This window comes from Metopolophium dirhodum, chromosome 1, assembly GCF_019925205.1.
Source record: "Metopolophium dirhodum isolate CAU chromosome 1, ASM1992520v1, whole genome shotgun sequence".
In the NCBI taxonomy this organism is placed as follows: domain Eukaryota; kingdom Metazoa; phylum Arthropoda; class Insecta; order Hemiptera; family Aphididae; genus Metopolophium; species Metopolophium dirhodum.
In genome coordinates, this window is record NC_083560.1 from 43,175,263 (window position 1) to 43,189,087 (window position 13,825).

Genomic DNA, 13,825 nt, shown 5'->3' on the forward strand with positions numbered 1-13,825 from the left:
CACTCGGTTTCACGGCTCTTGTACAGTAATTGTACGTATTTGATCAAAAACAATCGACCATTATCTACCACTCGATCGAACTCAATTTAAATTTTTCTTGCCGAAATTAAAAAAATATAATCCAAAATAGGTAATATAATATCCATAATAATTAATTTTTGTGCGCGGAACGCCGCAATGGTGACTTGGACGTGCGTGTACGGGAGAGATCCGCTTATATTGTTTTATATACATGTTACGGTAAATGATGTTAAATGGAAATTAACGTTATTCGCCGGTTATTAACGTTATTTACCAAATGCACAGATAATTATCGCTGTAAACCGGATAATCACGTTAATGACCAAATACAAAGGTAATTGTTGTTATAGATCAGATATATGTACGCGATGAATCTCAAATACTACAATTTGAAAAATAATGATTTTTAAAAATAGAAAAAATGCAATATTATTTTGTATTTATTTTTACAAGCTGTACTCCCATGACATTTACTATTGCATAATATTTCAGCCCCATGGCAGGCACAACGCTTATTATTGCAACCAGTTTTGCAATGGCAACGCTGGTACCCTTGAGGGTCCGCAACCGAACTATTACTAGCTGCTTCCCTCAGTGTTAACTGTCTACCACCTAATAATTTTATCACATTGTCCATATCTAATAGATTTTCTTCGCAAGCAGCTATTTCTTGGCGTGTGTAATTGTATTTAAGAAAACCATGTTCAGTACCTATAAAATAATTAAAAAATTAATAATTTTAATAACATATTTTTTCATTAAGAATTAACTTACAGAGTTTGTATAAGTCGTGTTCAAGTTGGGTGACAACTGCTAGTATATTTCGTGGAGAACCACGAGCTCTACCAACGTCCGCCACAGTTACAAGTACATTTGTGTCTATTTCAAGTTGAGCAAACTTTTCTTTCGAAAGTTTCATCATTTTCTCTCCTTGTTTTTAAATAAGTGGTAAATTCGAGTACATATACTGAGGTTATAATCAATATAAATTTTTGTTAGGTATGATATTTTCAAATGTAACCTCCACCGATATTATAATATGTATAGTAATTGTATACTGTATAGGTCCACATTATCTGTGGCCGATAAAGTTGTATTGGTTTACCCAATTAGTACCACAATTAGTTTGGCGATCACCTTATCATTGCTCGTTGAACATTATTTTATAATCAAATAAACATTTCCCAAATCATAATACGGTTATTAACGTTATTAACTAGAAATTAACGATAATTCCCTCATTCGTAGGTAAATAACGTTAATAACCGGCGAATAACGTTAATTTCCGATATAACATCATTTACCGTAACATACAGACATACAGTCAAACACACACTACACATACACACCAATGTACACTTACTACCCAGACACGCAGTACGCACACATTATAATTACAACGACTATTATAACTGTCCTTAACTAAAAATTTGCCTGAACTCGACAGTATCGAACGCTTGTCAACATTAAATTATAATATACGTAAACGCTAAACGTAACATAACTTTACTGGATCATTAACCAAAAACAATGTTATTTACTAACAGCCATATAACAACCAAAGTTTTATAAGATCAATAGTAGTTGTATATGCGGGTGCGTGTGAAAAGGATTTTACATAAGAAATTGTCTAAAATGAGTTAGTTAGGTAGGTACAATAGGTACATATAATAAAAGCAGAAAAAAACCATACCGTTTGTAAAAAAAGCAGATTAAGGGGGCTGGAGCAACCATTTTTTTCATATATTTAGCTCAATAAGTGAAAGAAAATCAAACATACTTCCAGTAGCTCGATTTCAATTTTGAAAAGTAAATTTGGTTTGTATTCCTTCTTTCTAAGTTTGCTCGGAAGTGGATTCTTGTATTTTTCATTTCGTCGCTATCTAGGTACAACTAAGTCAAGTATACGTTTATTTTGATAAAAATATAAGCTTACTATGCATCATATTATATTATATTAATTAAAAATAAAGTCGAAAAGACGAAAACAGTTAGTATAATATATTATTATATAGCAGTAAATGGCAGAATAGATAATAGAATCAATAGAATCATATTATTTTTTTCTCCAAGGAACACTTATTATTTAACAAAATTAAATTTCACAAAAGTTAAAGTCATGACAAAATTTTAAGCAGTTAAAAATTAATTTTTTTGAACAAATGTAATCATTGGTAGTAATCAAAGAAATTCTACCAGCAGGATTAATAATAGATATGAATCAACCTTTTTTAGCTGTGTCACCAGATAGATTAATTGAGTTAGATGCATAAGTAGAAATAAAATGTCCAGCAACCGCTAAAGATTATGCAATACAAAATAAAAAATTAAAAGATGTAATTAAAAATGGAAATCCTTTTATATAAACAAATAATATAAATACATCATTTCCCGACGAATTCTTATACGGTATGGTTTATTTTGATTATTATCATAAATCCGGTAATTCAAATTTCGTCGCGAAAAGTGCAATAACGGATTACACACACTAATGTTCATTTACTTTTCATACATTGACACAGCCAAAATGTACATGTAATATGAAATGCCTAAGCACTACCCCTTAAAACATGGTATGCTCCAGCCCCCTTAAGTCATTTTCCAATACTGAATATTTGAATGTGTTATTTAAATTTGAAATCGATTAACCCACGGCAACTCGGGTGGTTTGTCAACTGTGCAGAAGGGTACTGTAGGTTTGGTAAGCATGTGTGTTTTGGTTTTGACAGAATTTAAAATTGGGCACCCGTAGGTTTCTGCCATGCCCGGTCGGGGGATGGCGGCCTCTTTCGCTAGACAGTTGCTTGCCTAGAGAAAGGAGCCACCCGTGGTCGAGATTCGAACCAGCGACGGTACGCGTTGGAACCGACGCCGTAGTCCGCTCGGCCGACGGCCACTTCGTCCCATTATAACCTATGCGTAGGTAAGAAAAGTGATGTAGATGTTAAGGTGAATGACGACATTTGGTGAGTGTTGACATTCACTGCTGTTTTTGGTGAATGTCAACATTTTGAATGAATATTAAAAATTTGCCAACAGTCACCGGTGAATGTCAACATTCGCAACGATTATCGGTGAGTGTTGACATTCACAATTGAGTTTTGGTGAATGTTAGACATTTTTAGTTAAAATTGGAGTATAGACGTTATCGTGTCATACGTTAAGATAGTAAATGTTTATAGATATGATATTGTTCACACAATATTTAATCGAACGGTGTTTAATGATCTATATAATATTATCATAGACATTTAGGCATTTAACGTTACGGTATCTGTCTGTCTGCCTGTACCCACTACCTACCTCTCTCTCTCACACACACTAAGCTTTTGCTTAATCGCATAATTGGCGATACGTCAGTCATCGTACCTAATTTAGTAGTGATGAAAAATACGTTTATATCGACCAGTGTCGACGTATTTCATTTACCTTGCTTACACGAACGAAAAGGTAGACTGTTGTGACTGATTGAATTTGTGATACGTTCGAGTTACCTACTAATTGTTCACGTGTATAATGGAGAACACACGAGAAGTTTTTTACGAAAAATTTAACGCTATATTAAGTACAAAAAGAGAAGACAACAATTTTTATTTGAGTACTGAAAAATATAACAAATGTGTTGAAGACGTTCTCGAGTTTAAGGGGAAAGAAAGTAAGCAACGCGCCGTGTGCAAGTTATTGAAAAGATATGATGTCGTTAAAATAATGTCTCTCAACCAACTTATTGTTTCATTGAAACCTGGTGAAAATTTATTTTCCAGCTAATGACATCCAATATAATAATACTGAGCAGGTGGAACATAATTTTGAGCAAAGTGAAGTAGATCATGAATTAAAAAAAAAAAAAAAAACATTATTCAAAATAGAGCAGCATCAAGAATGGGACTTGAATTACAAGCTGAAAGAATGGCTTACGTTCATCAAGACAAAAGTTTACTCCAGCCAAATCCGGTGATACTGTTCGTATCCGAGTCCCTGATGTTGACCGAGGGCGTATGGATCCACTGCAGAACATATTGGCAGTTGTCGTAGCTGTCGATAATACATTTTACACACTAGGCACAAAAGAGGGTGTAATAAATCAATTATACACCCGTAATCAATTTGCTGTATGTAAAGAACAACTATTATCTCCTGAAGAAGTTACTACAGACCAATCCGTGTCCTTAAGGAAAGCTTCCACTTCAATTTCTCAAACAGGTGGACAGGGGTACACGAAATGCAATTGTAAGGCAAAGTGTGTATCGAAGAAGTGTAGTTGTAGATCCTCAGGCATTTTATGTAACTCAAAATGTCATAACAGTTTATCTTGTTGCAACAAATAATTTTTATAATATAAAATAAAATAACTTATGCTTAATTAATTTGTAAAAATTATTTTATCACTAGGTATTCATCTTTTTTTACAACATGTTAACATTCACCAAAAACAGATGGTGCATGTCAACATTCACCAGTGAATGTCTACATCTAAGAAGAAATTGACATTCACCAGAAATTTCGGTGAATGTCAACATTCACCAAATGTCGTCATTCACCTTAACATAGACATAAAATTGTTTACAATAGAAATTTAAAAATAATGATAAGTACCTAAGGGCTAGGAAATGTTTTTATGTTTGTCGCCTTTTCTGCCTAATTAATAATTACATACCTTATTATCATTAAAATGATTAACTATGATTTAAAAATCTAAAATAATAATATAATGTTAAATTTTTAAATTTTCATTTAAAAACAAAATCATTAAATTCGTATAAGAACTATGTCGAAATTTTGGCTGAAAAAGTTATTAAAATAAACACTAGAACTTGTAAGTAAGTTGTTTGCGCCGGGAACGGTACAATAATAGAGCATGTTGCCCGGTCTCCAGAAATAATTCGCACTCACACCGACCGATCTGTGTCCGTGTGTATATCTGTATAGCGACTCAATAGAGGTGGACGGGGTCGCCGAGCAAAACTGGAGAGTGCCAGTGTGTGGTGGGTGTGTAGATGTATATTATGTATGTAGTGTGTGTGTTTAAAACTAATAGTAGATAATAAAATAATGGTAACACGATTGTTGGTAATTAAGGTTGCATGAGTTGCTGTATATTTTATTAAAATAATAATAGCATAAAAAGTAACGTGAACGCTCAGGCCTATGGTAAAGCAGAAACAAGGTATAATATAAATATGGCCCTTGTGGCGCAACAGAATAATAATATATATATATATATCCTTACGACCAATACGTAGAATATAAAAATAATAATATTACGGCAACATAACTGTGTAAAATATAATAATAAATGGCTCTTCTAGCCTAATAGAATAGATACAATATAATAGCATTAATAATATATAATAAATAACTCACAGTTGTCGAGGATCTGCTGGCCAGCTGATACCTATAATAACTATAATAATGATGGATACAAATATAATAATTAATAATAAAAAACGGCACCCACAATGAGTCGAAACAATAATATTATAATCACAATAATAACGCCGGCGAATTGCGCCACGACAATAACGATAATAACGCCGGCGATTTGCGCCACGACTATCACAATAATAACGGTGGCGATTAGCGCCTTACAAATAAAAATATAGTGGCGATTTGCGCACACACAATAATAAAAAGAATTTTGGCTATTTGAGCCTTAAAACGTTTACAAAAAATATAAATTTACGAAGATTAGCGCACGTACCGATTCCGCACACACTTGTTAACGGACTGGTAGACTGGACAACCGTGTTAAAATGATTGCGCAGCCGGTGCGGCGGCGGCGGTAATTAACTTATAATCTACGTAATGTTATATAATAATTCACAATCACACAATTAATACAAAAATAAAAACAATTATATGCGACGGTGTTATGTGTGTGTGTGTGTGTCGGTCGTTGCGGTGTGCCTACGGCTCATCTACCGTCGTGGCGGCGACATAAGTAATATCTACACTAAAATATTAATTAAGTATTATAAAAAATTACATATCAATGTAATAAAACTGGTATCAGTGTCACTGTGATACTAATAATACTATGAATTATTACCTATATAATATTTAGTTCCATTATGAATTTAATATGGTTTGTATGAATTAAGCTTTTGTTATTTTATATGTAGGTACTTGTTATTTTTAAATATAAAGCCTAAATGCCGGATTCATGTGAGTAAATTCAATTTTTATTAAAATATAATTATTACAATAACAACCAGAAGCACGTTGTAAGATACTAAGATAGGTACCTAATATCTATTATATTTAATATGATTTAATTTTAATGTTTTTAATTATGTGCTTTACCATTTACCAATAATAATAATAATATTATCTTGTATTATTGTATACCTAGTTGTATTATTGTGTAATAACGTAAAATTAGGATAAAATAAAAATAAATATATAAATACGACTCCTGTCGATAGTTATATTAAAATAGTAAAAGTTAGAGTAGTAAAATTACGCTATTACCTTCCTCCAGGTGTTCGGAGGGCTCTCGAGATCGTGTATTCGAGAATTAGATCAAATACACCGTACAATATAATTTTATGGAAAAAAGCACATAGAATGTATTAACTGCAATCAACATAAAATATTATATCATATGTCTTACCTGATTCGCAGTTGTTCGTAGACAATATTGTAAGAGTTTTAGGTTTTAGATAAAATAAAGTACTACTTCAGATACACAAATTGAATTAACGAACGCACTGATTATTGCTTGCATAAGAAGTCCAGTTGTCGCTCGTTGAAATCGGTTTCTTTGGTACTTGAGAGGTTGTTACTTCGGTGGTTGGTGCTCATGCACTGATTTAAGGGACGGATGCGAGGATGCTGACCAGAGAGTGGTGGGTGACTTTGTCACTAAATTATCGTGGGCCTGGGAACTAGATTATTCTATGGCGTCAGCATAAAATAAAGTCATGCACATCCTACGTAATATTGTTATGAGTGCGTGTCAATATCTTAGTTGTCGTTGTCAATGGTTTTATTTTATGCGACCGATTTCTACAAGCGACAGTCTGGCTGTTGTTTATTGTTCTGTAAAATTTTAGTTTATTATAATGGTGTGTGAGCATATCATTACATCCACCCTGCACTTTTTTGTGTTGTGCCCTCACAACACCACTTGTGGGTGAGAGTGAGAGCAATACAAATATTTAAGTACAGGAGAGATAAAGTTAGAAAAAGTTGAAAGTTGAAAATTAAAAGTCGAAGTTGAAAGTTGAAAAAAGTTATACAATTTAAACTGGACATTTATATATATATAAAGAAAACAAATTTTACTATACAATCTAAAAGGGGCAATGTAAATAATATTAAGGTTTACATATTACATTGGAAAACATAAAATTAGGAAGATAGAACTGAAGCTGAAAGTTCGTACTCCCCGCATTCCATTGATGTGTTTCTATTCTTATATATTTTATATTTTAAGTTCCCTATCTGGTGTTGTAATGATAGCTATACAGTTTTTTTTTTTTTTAAATTTAATATTTGTGTACAATATATTGTCATGTTGATATGTTATGAATTTTTACATATTTTGGTTTTTATCCTATATATTCTACATAGTTTTAACTTTTAACTAATCTAATTATACATTTTTCATATTTACTTTGCTTACAATGTATTTAGTTCATAGACATTTTTTTTTTTGTTTTTATGATAACTTAAAAGTTAAACAAAGTTAATTTTTTTTTTTATACATTTTTTTTTTTGGTATTTCTTATGCTTAACATTTATTTTCATATTAGTACTAGCTTAAAATTAGGTTTATTTTTTGTATTCACTGCTTTAAATTGATCTTATACCTTATACTAACTTAAATTAAGTTAATCATTTTACATTTTTTTTTTTAAATTTGTTTTCAAGCTTATGCTGACTTAAATAAGTTAGAAACAAATTTACACATTCTTTGTACTTGACTTGCTTTAACTTTTTTTTTTATTTCTTATACTAACTTAAATTGGGTTAATTTTTTTTTTTTTATACATTTACTTGCTTTAACATTTATTTTTGTGCTTTGCTGACTTAAATTAGGTTTTAGTGCTTAGGTAAGTAACTTAAGGTATGTTATTTGTATTTGTTATTATTATTCTGTAACTCTTGTACAATAGTTATATAATAATTATATAGGTAGTCTTAATAATTCGTGATTTTTTTTTTTTTTTTTTAAAGTTATGTTAGTAAAACAAAACATTTATTTGGGGTTTTTTATTATTAGTCCTGTAGGAGGTTGATAGTATGATTGAGTCTCCCATAAGATTTGGTATTAATATTTTTTTTGTTTTCATAATATATAGTTTGGATACTTGTCAGGGTAGTATTTTTATTGTTAATTGGTTTATTTTACAAGTGTTGTGTGATTTGTGAATTAAAGATTAATGTTTTTTGTATTTTTAAGAGTGTTGGTTTGTTTGACCTTTTATTATTTATTTTTTTTGTTTGTATATCAATTGGTTTGTTAGGGTATTTTCTTAATTCTTTATTTCTTTTTGTATGATTTTCGATCGAAGTTATTTGTATTTTGTTTATTTTAATCGTTGTGTTTTTACCATCGTTTATCGTATCTTTAAGTTTTATATTGTGTATCAATGAAGCGAGTGTCTGTATTTCTTGTATGTGAATTTTATTATATTGTTGGGAATTTTATTGGACATTTTTGTTTTAACGGTATACAATCCACGATTCCTATCGTCGAGGACGTTTTCTCCTGGTTTGAATATAGGACATATATTATTGGCTTGATTTTTAGGTTGTACCATGTGTTTTATTTTTGTTTCATTTTTATTATTATCATTAAAAAGTGTATGAATGTTATTTATTATGTTAATGTGTTCTTTTGATTTCCAATTGTGTGTTATTTTTTGTTCATCTTTATAGTATATATGTATTTTAATGTTAGTATTTTGAAATTCGGAGTATATTAATTGTCTTATTATAGACCAATTTAATTTGTCTATTCGTGAAACTAAGGTGCAGGGTATTGCAATTTTTGAAATATTTTGTTTTGTAGCTTCAAGTTTTAGATTGTGAATTGAAGATTTTAGATCCTTATATTTGCTTGTGATAGTGTAAATTTTTTGTTATTAAGTGAAATATAGTTTTATAGTTATTGATTATAGGTATTGTGTCCCCCACATTTATTTCTTGTAATGCAAGTTGTGGTTTAGTATCACCGTATACTTTGGATAATAAATTTGTTATCCCCTTATTCATTTTGAGATCTGCAGATATACAGTGTGCTATAGCGAAGTTGTCTGGGCAATTAAATATGCTACCTGCTAATTCTATAATATTGTTGGTATTATCTATACTATTGAGCGCGTTTATATTATTGTTGATTTTTAATTGGATATTTATATTATTATTTAAAATAATGTTACTGTCTTTGAAATTGATCAGAGCATTATTTTTGATCAAAAAGTCATTTCCAAGTAAGATTGCGCTGCTTAATTTTTTTACTGCATGAGCGTCAATATTGAAATAGTTATTGTCGATTTTGATTTTAATTTTGGTTATACCTACCACGCATAGTAGTTCATTATCTCGTCCTGATAGCTGTAGTGTACTCGGCGTTATTGTATAATTACTGGGTAGTAGTTCTTGTCTAATACAACATATTTTTGCCCCCGTGTCAATTGTTATTGGTAAGGTAATATTATTAAATTGAGCTTCAATATAAATAGCATCAGGTGTACAGTTAATTTTATTTATATTTTGTTTCCGTATTTCTGTATTTAAAGATGAGCAATTATCAGAAGAATTTAACCTTGTATTTAATTTTTTTGGCTTGTTGTTAGTTGAACTTGAACGACAAGTGATCGCGGAATGTCCAAATTTATTGCATAATAGACATATTATATTAGTTTTGTTTTTAAAGTAACATTCATATTCATTGTGGTTATTCTTCGAGCATATCGAGCATTGTTTTGTGTGTGCTGAATTATTATTATTATTGATATAATTACTGTTATTTTCGTTATATCTCAAAATTGGGTCGTATTTAGTAAAATTGTTTTGATAATTATTATCATTGTTTATCTGAGATAGTTTTAACTGACCTATAGTTTCTTTTAAATTTTCTATTTCCTCTCGTAATTTACTATTTTCGTTGGTTTTTAGTTTGTAGTTTGTATTTATTTGCTGGATTTTATTTTCAATTATCTCTGTTTCAATTTCATATGGGTTTTTATCTATACTATCTGCTGTCATAAGCTCTATAAGTTCATATTTGCGAACGTTATTTTTAAGTTCATCAAGTGTCTTATTTCCTAATATTCCTATACATCTCAATATTGTGGATTTTAAGCCTTTCATTATACTTCGTACCATTTCTCCTTGTGACATATCTTTGTCAAATCGCCTACACAATGACTCTACTTCATTAATGTAAGACACACTTTGTTCATCCGGTTTCTGTTTGCGTTTTTCAAGCATTATTCGAAGCATATGAGTTTGGGCGATGGGTTCAAATTCTAGTCTAAATTTTTTTTCTAGATCGGACCAATTAATGTTTTCAACGGTATCCATAATATTGTCATAAAATATGAGAGCAGTGCCTTCTAAAAATACGGGAATATAAAGACTTTTTTCAGATTCGGACCATCCGTTAATAAGTGCAGCCCTTTGATATTTTTTTAAGAAAGAATCGACGTTTTCAGAATTATTTCCCGTGAATTTTCCGGGTTCAAAGTAAGGTTTTTTATTGTCTCCCATATTTAATTACCTATTTGTATTATTTTTAAAAAACTAGTTTTATAATAAATAATGTACCATTATTTAATTGTAATGTTTTTGCAACTAATTTGATAGATTTAACTAATATATTTATTACTAAATAAGTAATTTTTTTATTTTAATGAGTATAAATTAATTGGTTTTGTTTTTATAATAAATGATGATACCTATGTTAAATCGTAAATCGTAAATTAGTATGTTTTATTAATAAATAAATTACTTTTTGTTGATATTGTTTTTCTAAGTTTTATTTTTAATATTTTTTTGTATTGATAATTTATTTTTTTATTAATTCTTAAAACTAATATTAAAATATTATAATCTTATATAACGAATATAATTTTATAAAATGTATTTGATCAATTCTCAGTTTATTTATCTGAATAAACTGAACTTGTGTTGGGTGCCACTTTGTAATAACGTAAAATTAGGATAAAATAAAAATAAATATATAAATACGACTCCTGTCGATAGTTATATTAAAATAGTAAAAGTTAGAGTAGTAAAATTACGCTATTACCTTCCTCCAGGTGTTCGGAGGGCTCTCGAGATCGTGTATTCGAGAATTATATCAAATACACCGTACAATATAATTTTATGGAAAAAAGCACATAGAATGTATTAACTGCAATCAACATAAAATATTATATCATATGTCTTACCTGATTCGCAGTTGTTCGTAGACAATATTGTAAGAGTTTTAGGTTTTAGATAAAATAAAGTACTACTTCAGATACACAAATTGAATTAACGAACGCACTGATTATTGCTTGCATAAGAAGTCCAGTTGTCGCTCGTTGAAATCGGTTTCTTTGGTACTTGAGAGGTTGTTACTTCGGTGGTTGGTGCTCATGCACTGATTTAAGGGACGGACGTGAGGATGCTGACCAGAGAGTGGTGGGTGGCTTTGTCACTAAATTATCGTGGGCCTGGGAACTAGATTATTCTATGGCGTCAGCATAAAATAAAGTCACGCACATCTTACGTAATATTGTTATGAGTGCGTGTCAATATCTTAGTTGTCGTTGTCAATGGTTTTATTTGATGCGACCGATTTCTACAAGCGACAGTCTGGCCGTTGTTTATTATTCTGTAAAATTTTAGTTTATTATAATGGTGTGTGAGCATATCATTACAATTGGTACACAATAAAATATTTAATATTTACAAATGGCAATGATGTGCCGATTTGTAAACAAATTAATTGGTGACAGCAGGAGTTAAGGATGTAATTGAAGACGTATCTATTTTTAATAATTTTATATTTCTAGGTATTTCATAATAAATGTTAGTTGTCTATTTGAGAAATAAAATAAAAAATAGAATGTTTTGTTACCGGTTCTAACTCTAGCTCTTCCAATTTATTCAAAATAAAGATAGGTAAGTATAGGTAATATAATAATACATTTTAAAGTAAAAACCAAGGCTAAATCGACCGTTTTAAGTAAACTCCGTGTAAACGGTGTGGTCCGTGACCCGAATTCTTTGGTTATATTCACCAAACTAAATAATATTGTTTAGGTAAAACGATTTCACAAGTCATTAATATAACCACCTAACCAACGTTGGAATAGTTGAATATATTCAACTGAACTTAAGACGGATTCACAGCTATGATGTGTGTCGTGTTTCACGAGGGCTTGGTTATTATTTGTTATGTTTACAACCGGTATCCAATATGATTTAAAAGTTGAGCTGTAGTCAATTATTAGTATGCTCTGTTGCAACTTGGTTATTACATGATACCAAAAAAGTAATGTCTAATCACAATACGATTTGATTGACACGGCATGACACACGACGTAGATGTGAATCCGGTTTTAGTATATTGTGGTAACGTGTTAATAGTGAGTTATACCGTGTATAATAAATGTAAATTAAAAATGCTCATAATTCACTTAAAAACTCAATTGTCGTGAAAAAACTTCTAACAAAACACAGATATTGTTCCTAGATACGCGATTTATTTATTAACCAAGAAATATTACACTACCTACTTTAAATTTTAATTATAAAAATACAGACGAAACCGTAAGCATTTTTTCCACTCCCTAAGTCTCCATTTCAAAATTCTGTTTCTGACTGTATTCTCTAATTTGATTAATATTTTAATCTATGTATTAACAAGTTTTTAATTATTCTTTTTCTTTGCATTATTTTAGATTCCAAGCGATGCGATGAATGAATTGATTTTACAATGATGTGTGTTTTTTTTTTTTTTTGTGTCTGTCATCACCTTTTAGGACAGTAAAAGTGCTTGGATTTTCTTCAATAGTAACTTTTCTGATAGGAAAGTGAATCTAGTTGGGGGGTCAAAAGTAAAAATTTCCCAGTAGTTTTCACAAGCGACGTGAAAAACAAAAGAAAAATTAAGGAAAAACGGGAATTCTTACGCAAAATCTGTTTTCGAGAAAATCGATTTTGGTTTTTGGTGTAACTCAAAAACAAATGACCGTAGGGACAGAAATTTTGACTGAATGTTTATATTAGCATTATCTATACACCATATAATTTACAGAATATTTTGACTCTTTTTGAGCTGTTTACGGCCATTGTCAGTTTTTAATTTTTTTAGTTTTTTTTTCTATAAATATCAATAAAATTTTATCTGTTGAGTAAAAAAGCTTGAAAATTTAATAGAAGGCTCCTAGGTTATTGTTTCAAAGGCAAATGAAAAAAATTAAAAATCCTTAGTCACAGTTTTTATTTATAAGCATTTAAAGTTCAAATTTTGACAAAATACGGAAAAATCACGAAAAATAGCAAATTATTTTGAGTTGAGAATTCAAAAAAATTTTTCTTTTTAAATCTAAGATTTGAAAATGAAATATAAGATTACTCATATGTTTGTCAAATGAAAAAAATTAAAAATACATAGGCACAGTTTTTTTTTATAAGCATTTAACGTTCAAATTTTGACAAAATACGGAAAAATCACGAAAAATAGCAAATTATTTTGAGTTGAGAATTCATAAAAATTTTTCTTTTTAAATCTAAGATTTGAAAATGTAATATAAGATTACTCATAAGTTTGTCTACCTTTATCAAAAAAAAAATGTCT

General features: G+C 30.0%; 1 protein-coding gene across 1 annotated transcript; it reads right to left on the reverse strand.

Annotated features, from left to right (window-relative positions):
- Nucleotides 1-466: 466 nt before the first annotated feature.
- LOC132934455 (uncharacterized) lies at nt 467-943 on the reverse strand (the record flags this gene model as incomplete). Its single annotated transcript, XM_061000756.1, has 2 exons — nt 796-943; nt 467-732 (listed from the first exon to the last, which is right to left on the reverse strand). Coding segments are annotated over exons 1-2 (414 nt in total), but the record flags the coding sequence as incomplete, so codon positions are not given.
- Between the last annotated feature and the right edge of the window lie 12,882 nt (nt 944-13,825).